Here is a 21754-nt window from a genome sequence, read left to right on the forward strand (position 1 = left end):
CATTCTGAAGGCTGATAGTGGCCACCTTTTGAACAAGCGTTCGGAACTGGTCGGCAAATGTCGTCATAGAAACAAATTTAAACTCAAGTACTTCAAAATAAAATAAATTCCTTTTGATTTTCACAGGTTTTTAAAATTTCATTTGATTTTTACAGGCTATAAATCTCATTTAATTTTTACAGGTTTATAAACAGATTTTATTTCATTTGTTCAGGACACTACAGGTTACATCATCACAATTTCTTGGGATTTTTACAGGTTATAATTTTGAAAAAATTGAATTTCATTTCATTTTTACAGGTTGTAAAACTCATTTAATTTTTACAGGTTTAAAAACAATTTTTGTTCATTCTGTTCAGATTACTACAGGATTCGCCGATCATAACAAGCATTTTGCTTCTTTGTGATGTCATAGATGTTGCCATCATTGTTGCTTGGTTTCCATTGGGACAAATTGATTGAAACTTTATCGTGGCGGATGGAGGCTGTCCTTAGTAATTCTGGAGTTTTTTTTCTACAGATTGGATTACGGTTATAATATTTACAGTAATATCTTTTCAGGAATTCAGGTTTAGAGGTTTTTTGCAGATTAAATTACAGTTGTAATATTTAATATCTCCTCAGGAAGTACAGGTTTAGAGATTTTTTTTGGCAGATTAATTTACAGTTGTAATATTTAATATCTTTTCAGAATTATCGATTCTTTACTGTTTACATGTTTTTTGCAGACCTTCTGATGATCCGTTAGGTGAAACAATTTGTAAAGGCTTCAGATAGTAATAACTACATTTGATTTATATATATTGTATATATATATATATACACTTTGTTTTAATCCAAGCTAGAGTCGAAGATCCAGCTTTACGCAGGCTCGTAGCCGTAAAAGGCAACAGGACTCGTTGTTGTCTGCTTGTTGAGTCCATAAACTTTTGGTTCCATAGATTGAATATTTGATCACAATTGAGCCCGAGAAAGAATTTTAAACTTGTATTTCTACATTTGTTCACTGATACTCACTCAACTCACTACTGCAACTCAACGAATTGTTTTGTAATATATGTGGTCCGTTTCTAACCGAACTTGTAGCGCTGTTATCTCAAAAGGATTTCGTATCTTGTTAAATTCTTAACTGTAATTGTGTAAAAGAATGTCCAACTCGGAAACAGATACTTATGTTTAACGTCAAACACTCTTCCGATGCCATCCACAATTTTATTTTTCATTCATATGCGTTAGCAGGCTACCTTCCAAAAGACCAAAAAAGTATTTTATCCTTCCATAAATAGCAAGCCTAGTTGTAGTTCAGTTGGTTTAGCGTACATTGCTGAAAAAATCAGTTGAGAAAAGAAAATTGACGATCCAATTATTGTCGCTGAAGCGATAGCCTATTGGTCTTTCATGAAGCCTATTGATTTCAGATTAAACGCCAGTGGTCTTGAGCAATGTTCTGATCATAGAATGACTACGTGGTACCGCAGAGTACTCTATAACCGGGCAACAAAAGTCCTCTTTTGTCTTCTAAACGCGTTAAGTTGCGAATTTTCGATACCGAAAGAATGCAATTGATGTTAAGTTCACTACTCGGTTGAAACCTTTTGTAAATTTACTCTGTGGAAATTATCACACCAGTTAAAGAAATATTATGTGACAAGTGTAAAAAGTAATCAAAACTATTGTTTTCTAAAGTTGGCGTGCTCGTGGACTAATTACTCATTCAGAACCTTATGAGTGCACGGACTCCGGGTTAAAAAACGCTGGTAGTGTAATTTAGACATCAAGTAAGCTGTAGAAGCATAGAAATAGAGTCTATTTAATAGACTGAACACTTGTGTAGCATATTATCAACTTTTTAGGCTGAACAACCAGGAACTCCAATCGAAATATCAAGAACTGCTCAAGTGGAAGAACAACAACACTGAAGAAAAACAGAAGTTGCTGCACAACTTTAAGGTGAGAGCTGCTTTCAAGGTGGGAAACTTCAAATGCATGATGCGCATCTTGGGATAGTTCTGTGTGACATTATTTGACTGTGCAATGAAAAGTTTAATCGTTTATTTTTTAAACTGAAGTTTTGCATTCCACTTGTTATTTGGTGAAACTGTGGCAGAATATGGAACTTCGTTTGAGTTCCGGACGGCCTAGGTCTATCTTACGGCTACTTAACTGATGGAGCACGGTCCGCATTCAGATCTATATAATTTATCAAGAACATATCATTGTATATACAATGTACATTTCTCAACTGGACAAATTCGGTCGAATCTTCTACCATTATGGGTAGGGACTGGAAAGCAGCCGGTATCAGACAGACAGAGTTGTTTCATTTCGTGGTCAGAAGGTGGTGCAATTGTTAGAAGATTGGGGCTCACACACTGCTCAAGACGCGTCAAGGAAAAAGGAATAGATTCTAGTATTCAGTGTCAACGTTCCGTTTATGATTCAGCTAACTTGTCACAACCACACGTTGTTTGTCGAATGTCGACCTCGCCGAACAGACGTTAAGCGGCTGACGCAAATGAGTAGAAAGCTTTTCATTTGTTTTTGTCATTTCTAGGCTAATGCTTGGTAGTTGAAAATTCAGATTTTATGGACTGGGGCTGCTAACCTTCATGTCTACTTACCAAAACAAAGCCACGTCCTCTCGATATGTGTCTTGCCTACATCCTTCCCAACCTTCTCGTGGGGTTCTTACTATGGCTATGCAGCCAAGTTGTCTGTTGACAGCTTACCAATGTGTGGCATGAAGCGAATTCATTCTTTTGACAGCTTACCAATGTGTGGCATGAAGCGAATTCATTCTTTATCAAAATTAAACCACGACTTTATTACCACTTATGTTGGACTATTGTTTTCGTCATAACTTTGTAACATATTATTAAATCTTTACAGAAAGCTCAAGCTGTTGTCAAAAATTTACGCGAGGAAAATATCCTTTTGAAAGCCGAAAACACGAAACTAGAGTTGCGGTTGAGCAGCTCAGTCGATGACGACCCATCTGCCGCAGATGCCGGGTAAGGCCACTTTGATCATGTATTTCAGCAGGGATGCCAAGTGTGTCGCGCAACCTCGCAATAATAGCCACTAAGTTTTCACATATATCAGCAGCGATGACGTGTAGTATTTCGTCACTAGACCACATTGGCATCCCAACTTATCGTCGCTGGTTCACTCACCGGCAGCATTTCTAATATGGTTGGTATGACCCGGCTGCAACAAATCGAATGGCTTTTGTAAATGTTTCTCAGGTACAACGGTACATCCACTTTCTTTGCGTCATGTTTATGTCATTCGTCATGTCATTTATTTTTTAAATAAGCTATTTGTTGATTTTATATGATATTTCAAATATATTTTACTTGAAAACAACCTTTTCACAAAACGGTGCTGTAACTCAAAACAGTCAAAGAATTTTTGATGACAACAAAACTTTTGAATGTAATGTAATGTAAAGGTAATTACATCGTTTTAACGTCACTAGACGTTGAAATCGTGTACAAAAGGGAACTTTTGCTGACCAGGTATAGGTTGAACCCAATTCAAAGAACCCAATTAGCCTGACAGTTCGTATTTACATTGATTCAATGACTGAATATTGAATAATATTCAATCGTTGGATTTACAAAAGGCGTCGTTGGATTTTCAAAAAGTCGCCGAATAGGGAACTCGCCAAATCCGACTAGCCGAATCGGACTCGCCGAAAGGGGCCATTCCGTGTTTTTATTCCCAAATGTCTTGTATTCACGCAATCGCTACGATAACTACGTACGGTGTTTTACCTCACGTCTAGATTAAAAAAATGTATTTGACAGTCTTGCAACATATTGGCGAGTGAAAGTGCTAACCATTGTTTTGAATAATTTTTAAGCTATTGCCACGTGACTAAGGGCGCGAAACCGGTTATCGTTGGTCGAAATGTCAGGAAACGAACTTTTGTGACAATAAATTCGCGATTACTTTAAAGTTTAGGCTAGTTCAAATAAATGAAATAAACTGTACAATGTACATGGCTGTTTTGCGATATTGCTTACTGTTGAGTGTATTTGAAAGCGACGAGGATGTTTTAAATGTGTTCAAGCTGGCTACGACTTTACGTTTTTCCGTCCTTTGTTCCCGTATTGCGAAGGTCGTAGCTGGGTGGTGACTGGAAGTGCTGGAAACCTATTCTTTTTTGGCAAAACAGATACGAAATTCATTTGTAAAGAAGTCGAAAATGAAATGAAAACCTGGAAATATTTTGCAGAGTTTTTGTTTGGTTTCAGTGTTAATAGTCAGTAAGGCATCAAAGAAAACTTGTAAAGTAGCTCGCAGGCTAAGATTCGAGCTTACATTCTCAGTTTGTTTTCTCCAAAATGTACTTTGAAAAATCCGAGTCAACACCTATGTAACATAAGCATATTCAAAACATCCTTCTCCACTTTTTCGAAACTCCTTGATTATTACAATTATTATTTATGACCTAGTCCTAACAGACAGATACGTGCTGTTTGATCTACATTTTAAAGCAGGGTTACTCAACTAATGTTAACAAAGGTCCAGTTTGACACGTTGAATATTTTTAGCGGTCTGGTGAATAAATTATTTCATACGCAACCACGAAAGTTAAAGTATCAATGATAGTAACTAACCATTTTTTTAGGTAAAATGTAACTCCTCTAGGATTTGTGACAAAGTGTTGGGGGGCCTGGGGATGAGAGCAAAAATTTCTTGCCGAAAGCGTTTGAATTTATTATGTTGTTAGTCTGTTAGTGTATTGTAGTTGTTTGGAATAATGCTATTCATTCCTATTAAAGGCATACTAAATGAAATTTTCAAATGGGAATTAAGCATTAAAATGCGTAAACTGAACATTCAAGAATACATTTCAAAAAAAATTAACGAAAAAAAATTGTTTTCCATGGCACTGGCAAGGCGTAAAGTCCAATGTTTCATTTATTTTTAATTTTTTCATAATGACCAAAAAGTGGAAATACTGCTCGAGAATACGTCACTGTCGACAGCAATAACAAAATCCACGTTACCACATCTGATGTTTTGAGCAAACTGTCTGATGTTTTGATGTTAAAATCTGATGTTTTGATGTACATACATACAATCATACATAGCCTACAGTTAAATCGCCCGCAGTAACAAATATTGCTCGATCAGCTGATTGCTAGTTTATAGTGACGTAGACTGTACAGTCGCACGCTTCGCTGCTCACGCCCATTCCCGTTTTGAAAGCTGTGACAAAAGCACGCGCGGAATGCTGATCAGGCCGCAATGGGGCAAAATTTTATTGAAAATCGTTTTATGGTAGCATGTTAAACGCAAAGAACGTGTACAATCGCCAAGTCAGGTTTTTCCTTTAGTATCCCTTTAAGTTATTGTCAGTCATCTGTTTGTGGTAAATATGGAACATTTTGCATAGAAGTTTCTACATTTGTGGCGCATTATCGCCACTTCTGGACAACCGTTGATTTACCATGCCCGATGAACACTACTTTGCAACCTTTCAAGATGCTGAACATGCGCCTAACAAAACAATTTAGTAGAGGGGCACTTCTTACAAATTTTTCAACTCAGATAATTAAAAATGAAATTGAGATTTTGTTGGTTTTTATTTGTGTACAAATCCAAATAAATGTAAAGTGATAAGAATCGGAATTAAAACTAACAATGCCACGCCCCATCGCCACTACTGGCCTCATTATAAATCTGGGCTGTCCGCGTCGTGAGCACTGTACGACGTCGTTTACTCAAAATAAGGTTTTATTTATTCAACTAATCCGCTCCTGACGTTGCAGTGATGATGACGTGAAGGCAGGCACAAGGGAGAGGTTGGTTGGAAGTACACTCCGGGACAAGTATCTATCCACGGTTGACGAATTGGAGCGAAAACTAAAGGTGCTAATGATTTGATATCAAATATTTATGTGGGTCTTGTGGCAAGCAACTGAACAGCTTCTGGGTTGGGCTGCTACAGTGTTTCAAACCAATGCGGTCAAAGATAGCTGTTGGTGGTTGGATTTTCAAAAAATCGCCGAATAGGGAACTCGCTGAATCGGACTCGCCGAAACGGGCCATTCCGTTGTTTTCACGCTTGATCGCTTTTATTGGTTTGATGGTCAAGCTGTACTAATTGGCAGAATGATACCTGCCATCTACCTCTGACTGTTTAGTTTTTGTGAGTACACACAAAAATTTTGAAATGAGATAAAGTCAATAACTTAAGGTGCAGCAATAGCCTAACCAATCTATGGAAAAAAGACGGCCGACGATGCCTTGTTTTTAAAATAAAAAAGTCAAAATTTAATAAAGTGAAAAGTGTTAAAATAGTTGGCTAAAAGTCAAAATTATTGGCTTAAATATTCTTTTATTTACCATACACAAACACGTTAATTCCGATTTGATTCAGTCGAATGTCAAAATGTTCAAATTCCTAAACGCTTGAACTAGCTTTAGACTTTTGAGAAATAAACAAATGAAAATTATTGTAAGTTGTGACAACTACAAAACTTTGCCGAAACCGAAACTGGACGAATTCGCGTAACGCAGTATTTCCAGAGTTCGGCGTCGAAGTTCAGTTTTTCTCTATTGGAAATATTCCATTTATATCTTTGGGTTGCTGCCATAGGGCGTTGTGCTTGCCACTCACATCATTCTTGCGTACAAAGATGTGGTAATCACCGCGGAATTTCCAATTTCTGCAGCGAACTTTCCGTTTAACAATCTTGGGATTTTCCACTTGTTTTCGCTTCGAGCCAACTCGCTATTCACAGTATATACTTATAGTTGAAGCATTGTTGGTGGCGCTTGTTCAAACGTCTGTGTTTGGTGTTGCTTTATTGAGCAACACAAACAATGGGCTATGTATAAACTTATAGACTCGGATCTCTTTTGGTCTACATTAACGCATGCGGCATTTGTGTCCCGTTAAGAATGTATCATGCGTGAGATGTTTGCAGATTCGATTAATTGTCTTCTATTTGACAATGACTTTGACTTATCATAGTGAAACATTTTTGCATGCGCTGACTAATTATATTGCCACTATAATGAAACCGAATCCTACTTCATCTATGTTGTTGAAAGATGAGGTCGTCACTCACATACCAGGATACATAATCACAGTCATGCATGGGTGGTGCACGTAACGTGGGCATACAATGCAAGACCACTAAGCTTTGACGACTTTATCAGGAAGCTTTGGCCAGTCGCAACCAGATAGACGCGACTTACCAGCGTGCTATGTTGGCCAACCGTCAGCTTCAGCAGCAATGCGCCGGTGATCAGGTCAAATTGCGGGAGCTCGAAAATATTAAATCCAGCAAGAAAGCTTTGGACACCAGGTAAGTTGGTTGGTGGATATTTAGTGGCCAACATTAGAGGAGCCTTGCTTTTGGTGTGATGCCAATATAGCATTGAAATAAGAGTTCTCATCCTTGATTTCAAACGTTGAGAATGAACATTTCTCATTCAATTGAGCTTTCCCACAAATGAGAGTAAGATAAGGCCAGTTCCTTTTTCTTCACCTTTCGTTTTGGCCTTTTTTCTTGACTCTCCCCCCCCCCTCCATGGGTAGAGTACAAAAACAAGATCGGGAATCGAACCAACATCACACGATTGGTCAGCGATCGCCTTATCCGCTACGCCAGGGGTGGGGAACCTTTTTAGTATTGCGGGCCACATAAAATGAGAAATAACACAGGCGGGCCATTAAAAAATACGAAATTTTATTTACAGATAAAAATGCAGCGAAGTAGACAATGATTTATTTCACTTTCACAGCCAGTGGGATGGCTGAAAGTTTTTTTTATTTTTGGTGAGTCGTGTGCAGACTCTGCAGAGCCTACTCTTTTTTGAGCTGTTGTTTCAATATATTTTGGGTAAAAAAATTTTGACGCGGGCCACATGGAACAGTCACGCGGGCCGCAGGTTCCCACCCCTGCGCTACGCCATCCCGGCGACCGAGTAGCGTTATCTCCACTAAACTACCTTTCATGGTGAAGTATATTTCCCTGGTCATTATGTAATGAAAGTCAACCTTGGCATGTGTTGTAGTACTGTAGTTTGAAACTCAGCCACTGCAGCAAATTGAACTAAGACATTCTACCCCTGCACTTACTGGACAACCCGATTATATTTTGTTGTGGTGGAAGTATCATGCCGATGAACAAATGATAAACGGAGCGTTTTGTCCTTCCAACCGCAAAACACGATCACGGTTTATTTGGTACAGTTTGTATTTGTATTTCTTGTTGCTTTTATGTTCTTTGTTAATAATTAGCAATCATTGCTATCAATGTTCACAGATACCAAACACTACAGAGTAAGTTTAAAAGCTGCCAAGAAGAATGTCGCATTTTTGAAATAAGAGTTTCGGTAAGTGATCGTGTTATCACGTGAAAAGCATTGTTAGTTTGCAACACTCAGTGGGAATTGAGTGCGTGATTTGTGTCTTCCATGGCAGCTGTTCCAATGGTTCTGACTGCTCAAGCATAGCGACTTGTTTGTGTTGTTTCCGCAGTGAAAACTCTGCGTTGTCAGTTTAAGTTGCTTACACATGATTTCGACTTTTGAATCGATGAAGACTTTGATATTGTTGTGAAGTGGGTGCCAACAATGCAAACAAACAACAATTAGTAATATAGGTACCTTCTCCTGCACTGCAGGTATACCAACCATTTGATCAAATTTTTATAGATTGGTTGAGTCTGGTGACCATCTTCTAGACTGTGTTCTCTTACGCTTCCCTGCCTACTTGTTACAAGAGTAGTTCTTGACTAACTTGAACATTGGTTATGGATTTCACATGAATGCATTGAAACCTAGCCAAGGACGTGCCGACAGCCGGGTGCCTGCTATATTTGCTTTGCTTTATCATTGTGTACATTGATGAATTTTAGGAAACCACGGCGCAACTGGTGCAGCTGTTCAACTGTGAGAAGTCCTACCAGAACGAGATCGACGGCCTTAAATCGGAGAAGCTCGCTCTACAAAACGAGTAGGAGATGTTCTTCTATTGCTAGTTGTGATTAAGAGAACTAGCTGCGCCAAACCCCTCATTGTAATTATGTTGTAGTCGAGGGTGCATTCGCGTGATGCTTTCAAGAAGTTGCAAGTTGAAAGTACTGATGTACTCGACTGAAGTCCCTGCTTGCAAACCGTTTTATGTTGATCAGTTGAAGTTTATGTTTACTATTTGCTCCTCCACCGACTAGTGACGAAGGGGGGGGCTGCTACCCAATAATATTGTATAGAAATTCAAGCATATGCTGTCTTTGTGCCCTGCCACACAAGAACGCTCTTCTTTTCCATTACCAAGCGCCAATAATCCGCCATGATATTATCTTGCAAAAGACATAGGGTATCAAGATCAGGTGTTGGAAGTTTAGCTCACACCTGTTAGCACGGTGAGGTTACCTAATATGCAGGTGGGTCTTCACTCGTGGGAGCCTAATAAACCCAGTTTACCCCAAGAGATACTCTTGGGTGGCCTTATTAGTTTTCAGTCTTGATGAATGTTCTAGATTCGAGATGGGACTTTTCAACCCGGTAATGAAACAATAATTGTTTCATTTCATTCAGTGACAATTATTGTCATTGAATTACCTCACCACGTTTAGAAATCGTCAACTATCACGCTTCATGATGAAGTGACTGGGACTACTGCGAACCCGTTCTGCCACTGATCGCACGGTTGCCAGCTAAGATAAACATTTTGATTTATTTCAGGTTAAAAGACTCAAGAAGCTGGACCTATCAGCTACAAGAAAACTTAAAGAAAAAAGAGCAGGATTATATAAAGTTGAAGGTAAAACTTACCCTTTTCTTTCTCCAGTCAAATCGGGACATCCAGTTCTATCATTTGTCACTGCAGGGCACACTTTTTGATTTTGTGAACAATGGAACCGTTCTATTTTCACAAGTTGATATTTTTATGGCTGGACTGCTGTAACTGCGTGGCCACCATCACTGTGGATGATGCTGTGTAACGGCATATCATGGTGCAAACAGTGTGGTGGTGAGTAGGGTGTTGCAGGCGCCCCATGAAATTTAAATCTTAGTTTCACCATGCTTACCTTTTTTGTGGTACTGTGTTTAGATCAGTAGACCACAAATATGAAGTTTCATAAATTTTCATCGACGTTTACCTCCACCGCCGAGGCCATTTTGAGGCCCACTTTTTGAATTTTTTCAAGTTTTTTGCCACTAGAGGGTAGTATATAAGTTTTGCAATATTGAGGGTATATTTAAAAGATGCACTATGATGTTCTGAATTGTTAAAAAAAAAAGTTGGAGAAATGGGATAAGTATATCCAAAAATATTCAAGTTTTGTCACCAATTTTTTGCACAATACTGCCCCTAGTGGTGAAAAGAAAAATTAAAATATCTTAAAAACTACTCATCATATTGTTATGGAACTTGCATGTACCCCCCCATTTTCGTGGGTAAGGAATTTAATTTTAGCAATATTTTTGCAAAATATTACCACTAGAGGGCGGTAATTGTAATTTTGAACTATTTTTCTGTAAAAAGGCGATATTGTTGCATTTCTTGAGCTATGCTATCTGAAGAATACAATTTCATGGCTTATGCACAACAAAATTTATTCAATTGTAAAGAAACTGCATGCATGCATGTACTATATCAATACATCTAAACAGGCCATGTGAGTCTTAGTTTACACAATTTACGCAAAGGCAGTTGTACATCTTCACTGTGTTGATAAATGACGTTTTCTAAGATTTGGTATTTTTCTTCGATCTTCCTCCACTGCTTGAATATAGTTTTGCAGATTTTTTTCTTGCTTTGCTAGATGAAGAAAGTCGGATGCTAGTTTTACCCCTCTCTCTGCTGAATCATTGCAGACTCTGAGTGCACTTGTGATACCATTAGCAGAAGCGGGTCTGCTACTATTCGGTGAGTCCGATTCGGTGAGTTTCTATCCTCTAACCCAAACCCCTAACCCTAAAACGGCAATGATAATTAGGCTACGGTACCCGATTTTAAAAAAAAATGAAAAAAATCCCCCGTTAAGGGATCGAATTCACCGAATCGGACTCACCGAAACGGGCCATTCCGAGCAGAAGCATAGCCATCACCTACTGTATTTCCCACTCTTTCGGGTGTTTGGCAAGAAAAATTGTTTAAGTTTGCAAAAGTTCAAAAAACATTTTGCTGCTGGCATTTGCATAGGAGCACAATGACAATGAGTTATCATTAACAATGTCTGGCAGCTCTGGCTTTACCGTATCCATTACCAAACCTGTTTGTAACCTGGTCATGGAAACTTGCATTTAAATGCAGCAGAGTTCTAGCCAAAGCTTCCTTTTCATCCATAGTGACTTGTTCGTCCCATAGAGCTAAGCGGATCAGCTCCCCAGTTACATACCATGTGTGCCTACCTAAAGCTTTTAATTTTGTCTACTGCATCATAGCTTTAGATGTCACTTACCAGTTGCAAATCTTCTCGGGGTGCTGATGCAGCAATTGGACAGTTGAACTACCATCCATTAAATACAAAAGTCAACAAATCGCTCTAATTTTTGTATTTGTGACTTGGAAATGATTCCTTGTGGTAGAAAGTCTTGCAGCATTACTATCTTATAGCAATAGAGCTGCTTTCCCATCCACCTTGCTCGATGGACTGCACCGCAGTTCATGAAGCTGTACTGTCCACTGTTGATTCCAATGTACATTGTACACCGCCATCAGGTCTAAAAGTTCTTAGTAGTCACCCCTCTGATAATTTTGCATATCTCTCAAAATTTATAAGTGCTTCCACTTTTCTGCTTTGGGTTGTTACAAATTCTCCAAACTCTTGAGGATCTTTGGTATGCAGTACAGCTGCAGCATGTGGGGTTGCATTGAATCCTTTGTTCCGGAATCTTTTGAATAGTTCAATGCCTGGAGATCTTGACGTTTCGACTTTCAGGGCTTCCCACACATGAGAAAGTATAACTTCTCCAGTACGTTTTCTGCATGCTAGGCAGAGAAGTGGTTTGTCTAGCTTTATTTGAAGAAAAATGCATGCAGCAGAGAGATGGCTTGAAAAATGTTTTGGGTATTGTTTTAATTTTTTTTCTTTCTGGCCATCACTATGCTGCATGCACTTCTCTTCAAATAAAGCTAGACAAACCACTTCTCTGCCTAGCATGCAGAAAACATATCGGAAAATGTGGTGCAGTCCATCGAGCAAGGTGGGTGGGAAAGCAGCTCTATTGCTATAAGATAATAATGCTGCAAGACTTTCTACCACAAGGAATCATATCCAAGTCACAAATACAAAAAATAGAGTGATTTGTTGAATTTTGCACTTTTGTATTAATTTAATGGATGGTGGTTTAACTGTCCAATTGCTGCATCAGCACCCCGAGAAGATTTGCAACTGGTAAGTGACATCAAAGGCTATGATGCAGTATACAAAATTATCAGTGTTGCTGCTTTAAAAGCTTTAGGTAGGCACACATGGTATGTAACTGGGGAGCTGATCCCCTTAGTTCTATGGGACAAAAAAGTCACTATGGATGAAAACGAAGCTTTGGCTAGAACTCTGCTGCGTTTAAATGCAAGTTTCTATGACCAGGTTACAAACAGGTTTGGTAATGGATATGGTAAGCCAGAGCTGCCAGACATTGTTAATGATAACTCATTGTGCTCCTATGCAAATGCCAGCAGCAAAATGTTTTTTGAACTTTTGCACATTTCAACAACTTTTCTTGCCAAACACCCGAAAGAGTGGGAAATAGATGATGGCTATGCTTCTGCTAATGGTATCATAAGTGCACTCAGAGTCTGCAATGATTCAGCAGAGAGAGGGGTAAAACTAGTATCCGACTTTCTTCATCTAGCAAAGCAAGAAAAAAATCTGCAAAACCATATTCAAGTGGTGGAGGAAGATCGAAGAAAAATACCAAATCTTAGAAAACGTCATTTATCAACACAGTGAAGATGTACAACTGCCTTTGCGTAAATTGTGTTAACTAAGACTCACATGGCCTGTTTGGATGTATTGATATAGTACATGCATGCAGTTTCTTTACAATTGAATAAATTTTGTTGTGCATAAGCCATGAAATTGTATTCTTCAGATAGCATAGCTCAAGAAATGCAACAATATCGCCTTTTTATAGAAAAATAGTTCAAAATTAGAACTACCGCCCTCTAGTGGTAATATTTTGCAAAAATATTGCTAAAATCAAATTCCTTACCCACGAAAATGGGGGGGTGCATGCAAGTTCCATTACAATATGATGAGTAGTTTTTAAGATATTTTAATTTTTCTTTTCACCACTAGGGGGAGTATTGTGCAAAAAATTGGTGACAAAACTTGAATATTTTTGGATATGCTTATCCCATTTCTCCAACTTTTTTTAAACATTATTCAGAACATCATAGAGCATCTTTTAAATATACCCTCAATATTGCAAAACTTATACACTGCCCTCTAGTGGCAAAAAACATGAAAAAATTCAAAAAGTGGGCTTTAAAATGGCCTCGGCGGTGGAGGTAAACGTCGATGAAAATTTATGAAACTTCATATTTGTGGTCTACTGATCTAAACACAGTACCACAAAAAAGGTAAGCAAAATCCGAGAGAGTCGGGGCGCCTGCAACACCCTAGTGGTGAGGCTAGTTTGCCTTGTCATAATGGTCAATCCCTGTTCACAGGATGATAAAGCTCAAAAAATGAAAGAACTGTCGGATAAAGTGAGCGAGAAGACACACAGCCTCGATGAATTGTTCCGTGAATACGACAATGTTCGGCTCGAGAACCAACGACTTGCCGCCAAGCTGGTAGGAATTAATACCTTACGTTCATTTAATTCAAAGAAGATAATACTGTAATCAACGACCACAGTTGATAACTTTCCTCATGAAACTACAACTAGGCACAATAGCGCCCCCTCATTGTCTTATCGATCTTTCACCGAGATTCGCCACTTTACCCCCCCCCCCCCCTGTATTGTTTGGCGACGTCAACAGAAGCATGTTGTCCATCCTATGCGACCGATGCATACGTCACCGGGTGTTTCGTCATCGAGATGAACTAACGCTTCTATGTTCAGCCTGACATGGATGGTTTGCTTGCCAAGCTGATCTCAGCGGAGGAATCGCTTGGAAGGAATGAAAGAGAGATGATTGATGCGCATGAACGCTTCCGGAACGATATTCGCATCAAGGACGACGAGATCAGGAAACTGACCGAAGATACCAACTTCTTTAAAGCGCAAGTAAGCCTCATTCAATTTGACAATTCAACTCGGATGGGCCACCAGTTGCGTTGTTGTGCTAGACAAACACCACATGCGTATTTCGGATATGTTTGCGACAGGCATGAGTATATCGATCTTTGTTTTAGGGGTTTGATTCTCTTGAACACCAGTGACGTATATTCCAGTTGTTCACCATCATGTTCATTGAACAGTAAATCAAGGCAATAATAATAAGATTTGATTCTCCCCACATTTTTTCTTGAAATCACAAAACTTCAAATGATTTGAAGTTTTCAAAGTTGTAAGTTTGAACCGAACCACGATCTTAAACAGCGCCGGCTCAAATATAAGTCACTGATAAAAGATAAGCAGCTGACATTTCTTTCGCTCATAACTTTTTATTCGCTGATTGTTTCTGGGCGTGCTCAATTGTGCGTTCCTTCATGCCACTCTGCTGTGATTGTTCTTCCTCGCTTGTGCTCATCTGGTCAATCTGACGTCACAATGCAGGTGATCCATCCGCACATCTTCATTTTTGGACTGAGGATTCCTGTTTGGAGGCTTAATCTTGATAGTGACGTATATGAAATAACAATTGGAAAACTCTGCCTTGTCAATCTCGGTGACCGGATTGCTTCAGGGGTTCAAAACCTCTGCAATATGCGAAACAGACCACGAGGGTTTGTTTGGGAAAAGCGACACTCCCAATTTGGAAGGCCTCTGCATTTGACAAACGAAACAAAAGAACCATCTAAAAAAAAATAGAAATAAAAATGACCAACTTTAAGCGTTTTCATCGATGAAATTCACACTTAGGAAGAAAAAAGTTTAAAACTGTTCCTTTTTCACTCCCCCAACTGTTTCACTCCACTTTTTCACTCCCCCAACTGATCCTTATCCAGCTTTTTGTATCAAGCTTTATTTTATTTATTATCTTTTTTTATTATCCAGCTTTTTGTACAAATTGCTTGTGGTTGTAATGTTTAGGCCTAAGTGTTAGTTTTTGTAGTGTAGGCTTAACTGAATATCTGAGAATGAACATTCATGACGAATTAAACATTTAGACAACTATTATTCCATGTCAAACACAGGATTTTGGTCCTGCAACGTTAAAATTAAGATTGTTCATGACTTCTAAACATTAAATGGATGTATGATCACGACATAGGCGCAGCACAATTTAACAGACTTTTATTTTTGATTTGTTTTGGAAATGCTCTCAGAGCGCACCAAATTGGAAGTGTTTTTCAAAAATTTCTGGGGGAGGCCCCCCAGACCCCCCGCTGGAAGTGTTGCCTTCGGCAACACACCTTTGGGCTTCGCCCGACGGTTACGCCCTTCGTGCCTACTACCTTGCTGCAGCATATTTCCAAGTTGCTTTCCCAACGGTTTAAGCCACCGAACGTCACTGCCATATACAGTTATACACGTTGGCCAGTTTTCATCGTCACACTTGTGCGCCAGAAAGGTTTTTAGGTCTAATGTCCCTGAGAACTTCATACGAACAGAATTGTATTGAAACATTCTGCTATCTGCAACGTGGTTTTCTTCTATATTCTATGAATGACACTTACATTGTCGAATGTCTCTTTGTTTGCAGTCTGACGTCTACAAGCAGGACTTCCTCATAGAAAGACAGGACAGAGCCAAGACGCACGAACTGAACGAGCAACTGAAGGCTCGATTGGATCAACTGATGAGGAGGTAGTAGATCAGCCGACGCAACTTCAAAGAAGAGTCGGTGCTGTGGTGACGTCACAATGCCCACCGTTCATCCCACAATGGCGCATCACGACCACAAGCTGCCGGGAAGCGCTTCGTGCTGGAAGTGCTACAGCATTCCGAACCACAGTCGCACTGCTGCCAAGATCATGCTTTCCGCACTCCTTGGAATGCTTTTTTGTTATTTTGTTTTTACAAGTGTAAAAGTAGTAAATGTAATATGTACTATATCAAGTGCGTGCAGGCTATTTGTGTTCATGAATAAACTTCGCGTCAACTCGTGGACCACCAATGCGTTATGAACGGATGGTGATACAATCAAGTGAATATCCTCGTAATAAAGTCTTTGTAGCCTATGTTGTTTGAGATGCGTTGGTGCTTGTAAGCTGGGATTATTATTATTCCTTTGAAGGATTATATTCTTCAAAAAAATTACTTCTCTTCCGGGCACACGCAGTTAGCAAGTACCGATACCATAGTTTTCTTTTCAAATCTATGTGTGTAGATGTGAAACCGGCGAATATTAGTTTTTGTTTGGATTCTACTTCGGGCAAGAAGTTATTAACCTGGTTACCTCTGCAACTACCGAGTGGGTCAAATTACAATAAGATGCGTATTACAGTAGAATTCGCCTATAACGGCTTCGTTTATAACGTCAATTCGCCTATTACGTCACATTTCGCTCGGTCCCGGCAGAATTCCTATCTTTTACATACATCGTAGTTCGTCTACAACAGCATCGCCTATAACGTCAATTCGCATGTAACAGCACCCTTTATTGGTCCCCAGACGTCTTTTGTTCGTTTATAACGTCACTTTAAGCCGTCACCTTCACCACGAACGGTCAGTCTTTTAATCCAGTTAGCGCTGCTGCTTGCAAAATGTCTTCCCTTTATTTCGCTACGTCGTTCTCAGCAGGGACTTTAACTGAATTAACTTTTTTCCCGCGTGAAAAACTATCACCTGTAAAAAGCAGCTCTACTGCTGTGTCAAATCCGTGTCAAAACCAAAACAGCTCAAGATCAATGCCTTTTTTGCTAATAAACAATGAACTTTTCTACTATTGTATGTAACGACTTGTATTGTGCAAATTTCCTGTACCTTTCGCTGTAGGTTATTTTTTTTAAACAATTTCTTTGTTTAATGTATTTTCTGCGTGCCTTTTGTCAGTTTGGTGGTACACAGTAACTCTGATTGGATTAGGCCTATACACCTCTTTCTTTAATCAAAAGATAGTTGTGGAATAGTTTGCGGTAGTTCGTCTATAACGTCAATTCGGCTATAACGTCAGTTTTTGCAAATCCCCTAGAGGTGCCGTTATAGGCGAATTCTACTGTATTAGAAAACATTGAAGTGCACAAAATAAGCTGATGACGCGTTGAAGGGAAAAAGTGAACCCTTGAAATAAGGCACCTGCAGCTAATAAAGCCCGCTAATTTTCAAACCTCAATATTTTTCTAAATACTGCATAATTTTGAACGAAACTTGGAATGAGGATACTTTGGGTCTATCTAAACAACATATCTATGAAACAAGTTTCTAAGTAAAAGGGGTTGTAAAATATTAAAAAAATCTCAAGCGGGCCTTATTAGATGCACGTGTTGTGAATAAGGCCCGGTTTGAATTAGTACCAAAAGTGATGGAAAAGGTGTATTTTCACTATAACAACACCACAAAACAAATTCTAATCGACAACACAGGCACATAACTAATAATTAAATACACAGAGACAACTATTCCCTCCCCCGCCCCATGCTCCATTTTTTAAAAAGCGACATGGTGTTTTTAGATATGGTAGGGATGATAAAGTATTTTGATTCTGAAATTATGGTATTTCCATTGCAATAACAAATTGGATTAATGGTGTAACAAGAATTGTTTAGGTCACTCAAGTCTTTAACCCTCACTTTCTTAACCAGGGGTGCACAACGTTACCCCAGGGGCCCATGGACCTCATTAGTCATTACCAAAATTTGCCTAGTCTGATCATCATTATCAGTCTTGCTTTAATTAGAAAAAAAGTTCAAATTTATTGGTTTTACTGCATCAGCATGCACATATCTTTCACATAAAATGCAAAAAAACCGAAGTCAAAGCGGTTTGTTAACTGCAGAACAGTCTAAAATATGTGAAAATTAATAAAACCACTCAATTTCAGTCCCCCCAAACTTCAACTTTCCGTAACCCAAAAAGTTCTCAACTTTAGGCTGTGAAACTTGACCAGTTAGTGTCAATTCACCATAGCAGCAATCAGAGCTTCCAATTTTGTTTAAAAGATTTGTAACAACGGAGATCCAGGGGGTGGGCCTTATTACTGGCCGGGCCTTATTAGCTGCAGGTGCCTTAGGTCAAATCAGCTTATTTGTATCAATAGGTAATTCAACGTTTGGCAACATTGAATCAATGTAAATTCAGCGAATAATTTGTTAGCTGGGTAATTCTCCAGCTAATTGATGTATAGTTATAATTTTTTCAGTATGTTCGATTTCTTTCGTTACGTTTATTCCAGCTTTCTGTGCAGTTACAAGCATATTAAGTTATAAATCCCACAGATGATCACCGAGAACTCTAGTAAGTTTATGATAGGGGCACTGTACATGACCATATGGCATCACTGTAGGGGAAGGTGGGGTAAGTTGAGCAGGTTTTTATAAACACGCGTTTCTTGAAAATGTGTCAGGCGTCAGAGAATATTTTTGTCATGGATGTTAAAGGTATGCTCATTGGCCCTGCTTCAAAGCAAAAATATTTTTCTTGTCTTTTATATTTCATCTGATCTGAGTAGTTTTGTAAAAGTTGCTCAACTTACCCCACCCTTTTTTTAATGGGGTAAGTTGAGCAACAGCATGGGGTAAGTTGAGCAACAATGAATTAAGGCGTTGATTGCTTACATTAATAAGAAATCAAGACAACTTCAATTTCTTAAGTTGCAGAGTTAGTATTAATACATGTTTTTATTGCAACTGAGCCATTGATTTACCACTCAGAATATGTTTTTGGTCTTCGTATCTACTGTAGGGAGGGGGTGGTTGCCCCAGTTTTCAATATATCACCATATAAGCTATTCAAATGTTAGGCTATAGTGAGGAGTGTTTGGAAAAACCTCTTGCAGACCGATCACGTAATGCTGTAGTAGGCCTAAGACTTAAACAGTCCGTACACAGCCTTGTCTAGAGGCTGTAGTTGATGCGATGTGTGGGGTGGTGTGGTTAGCAAAACCATAACGCTAGCTCTGCATAGCTCTACTGACTGAAGTCACATTATCGCCAGCGACAGCATTCTTCACTCGATTTATGTGATGGCTATCCCTCGTCTTCGAGGATGATGGCCTTCGCAATAAAATAAAAGCTAACGGTGAGTTCTTAAATGGCTAATTAGTCCAATCTTGGCTTTAAAAGTTCGGTTACATTTGGTACATTTAAGGTCCTTTGGGAGAGTTGGTTGTGGGTGTGATTGTCGTTCTTTTCTTTGCATTCTTTTTTCTTTTAACCTTTTAGATCTGCTCTTCTCAAACGTGGCAATACCTTTCTGAGTAACAGATCTCCAAAGCAGCCTATCCTCAGCCGTTTCCTCCCAGTTTGTATAATTGATGTTACACATTTTAAGATTACTCTTCAGTGAGTCTTTATACCGCTTCTTTTGTCCACCTACCGAACGCTTACCCTTAGCCAATTCCGAGTAGAACATTTGCTTAGGGAGACGCTGATCTGGCATTCGCACTACATGCCCGCACCATCTGAGTTGATTTCGAATAATGCGGGACTCAATGCTTGTTGTTTCAGCCTCTTCTAGCACGCTCAAATCGATTAGATGTAACGAGTCAGCGTCATCCGTTTAATACCATGATCAATAGAAGCAGCGTTTACGGATTTTCCATTTATAACATTAATTATCTGCTGCACTCCTCAGCACAGCATCTTGAACGTCTCCCCTGTTTGTTTTTCTTTGGTATATACGTGGCATTGTATTTAACTGACCAAGCAATATACTTGAAAAGGTAACCTGTACATCAATTGTAGCTTTAACATGGAAAGGAAAGAAAAAACAAGATAATTAGCTGGCTTGACCTGATCAGCTGTCTTAAGTTATTTACTGGGGTAAGTTGAGCAACTGCTCAACTTACCCCAAGAGCAATTGCTCAACTTACCCCATCTCCATCATTTTTAAAAAAAGTTAATTTTTTCAAAGACTGCTTGAAAACTATATTGCATTATTGGCTACGAGCCGAGGCAGATGTAACGTCTACCTCAATTGAAAAACGAATTTCATCTATCTCTACTAATAATTCAATAAACAGAAGTTTCCGCCGCTGTCAAATATTTACTCCTAAGCACCTAAACTCAAAAAAGTGGAACCATTCCTAAACAAAGCTTCCAGTTGTTTAGATCGATATAGTGGATTAAAAGGCATTATGGGTAAAATAACTTGGTGGCGGAAAAATTCGTTTTAGCTTTTCCGTTTTCCTGGAACTAAGGGTTGCTCAACTTACCCCATTGCTCAACTCACCCCACCTTCCCCTACTCGACCGTTTTCTACAGTGCGCCGATTGAAGCACGCTTTTTTTAAACACTTGCCACGCAAAAACTACTAACCATAGAGTGCCAAAAATACGATTATATTCAAGAGCGAAGCTTACTTAACCTTTCGAAACTAAAATAATATAAAAATACGATTTTTTATGCCAAAAAATTCCTTAAAAGAAAAAAAAAGTCGGCCGCTTTCAAGCACTTTCCCCTACTACTTGTCCTGGCTTGACTTTCCATCACCTGCCCTGGAATTTTAGCAATTGCTCTCAAAGGTTGCAAATTTGTTTTGACTTTATGTCGAGGTAACATTTTTGTAAATTAGGTTTGATTTAACTCAAACAAGGCGGTTTGAATAATCCCTGGTGTGACTGTGTCTTGACAATTTCTGCTGCTACTCCCTCCTAACAAACAGAGCTAATTTAGCAAATTGAAAAAAAAGTGTGGCAGCCTAATGTTTATACTCTATCTCGGGGTCGACTAGATAAAGAGTTTGGAGTTTTATCAGCGTAATCCTATTGAAAGCATGTCGCTGTTTGATCTCCATGGCTCAAGGACTTGCCTGTTTTAGTGAAATAAACGAATCTCTCTGTCTCCATTTTGCTTCAAAGAACCTGGTCTTTATTTCGAAAGGTTAGAGTCGACCAATCAGCAGCGACGCATCCAATTATATCTGTCATTGGCATCTTCAATAAACGAACATAGCCTATCCTACTTTTGCGAAATAGCGAGTTTGATAGCCTACATTGATCGAAACAAATGTTATTGACAGTTCAGGCTTCGAAGAGATCTAAGCCTTTTAAACCAACTTCATCACATTAATTTGCAAATTGCAAATACTGATGCAAATAAATTATTATTATTATTATTAATTTAATATTACAGACGGGGCAAATGAATGCGGCCCACCTTACCAGCAACCAGGGCCTATGAGAGGGGGGTACGAAGGGTACGGCGTACCCTTGAGGGCCCAGGCCTGTGTTGGTTGGGGGCCCGAAATTGTGGTTTTATAGTTTACGCGCAAAAGTGTTTGGTTAAACCCATCCTAAACGACTGATTTCAAACATAAAAGTTGTCATTGTTTAGTCTTGGGGGCCCGCAATCTAGCAAAAGGGCCCAGAAAGGTAATCGAGTGCTTTGTGAGCAAATTAGGCGCCCAAAGTGGTAATTTAATGCTTTACGTGCAAAAATGTTTTGTAAAAAGCACTCTAAATTAAATCATAAAAGTTAGTTATTCTCCTGTCCTGGGGGGGAGGGGCATAGTGCAGCAAAAGCAGGTTTGAGAAAAACCCAGGCAAAAAGCCCGGGTG

The 21754-nt window shown here is 39.0% G+C and overlaps 1 protein-coding gene across 1 annotated transcript in view; it reads left to right on the plus strand.

Annotated features, from left to right (window-relative positions):
• LOC145785564 (uncharacterized) overlaps nt 1-16213 on the plus strand; it is a 28781-nt gene extending 12568 nt beyond the window's left edge. Inside the window, exons 3-12 of the mRNA XM_082597223.1 lie at nt 1854-1950; nt 2890-3011; nt 5784-5883; nt 7180-7328; nt 8292-8361; nt 8886-8983; nt 9715-9793; nt 13655-13780; nt 14053-14217; nt 15800-16213. Of these exons, the coding sequence (XP_082453349.1) occupies nt 1854-1950; nt 2890-3011; nt 5784-5883; nt 7180-7328; nt 8292-8361; nt 8886-8983; nt 9715-9793; nt 13655-13780; nt 14053-14217; nt 15800-15907 (1114 nt within the window). The 3' untranslated portion in view covers nt 15908-16213. The remainder of the gene's footprint in view (nt 1-1853; nt 1951-2889; nt 3012-5783; nt 5884-7179; nt 7329-8291; nt 8362-8885; nt 8984-9714; nt 9794-13654; nt 13781-14052; nt 14218-15799) is intronic.
• The last annotated feature ends 5541 nt before the right edge of the window (nt 16214-21754 follow it).

Source organism: Aplidium turbinatum, chromosome 16 (assembly GCF_918807975.1).
Source record: "Aplidium turbinatum chromosome 16, kaAplTurb1.1, whole genome shotgun sequence".
NCBI classification, from domain to species: domain Eukaryota; kingdom Metazoa; phylum Chordata; class Ascidiacea; order Aplousobranchia; family Polyclinidae; genus Aplidium; species Aplidium turbinatum.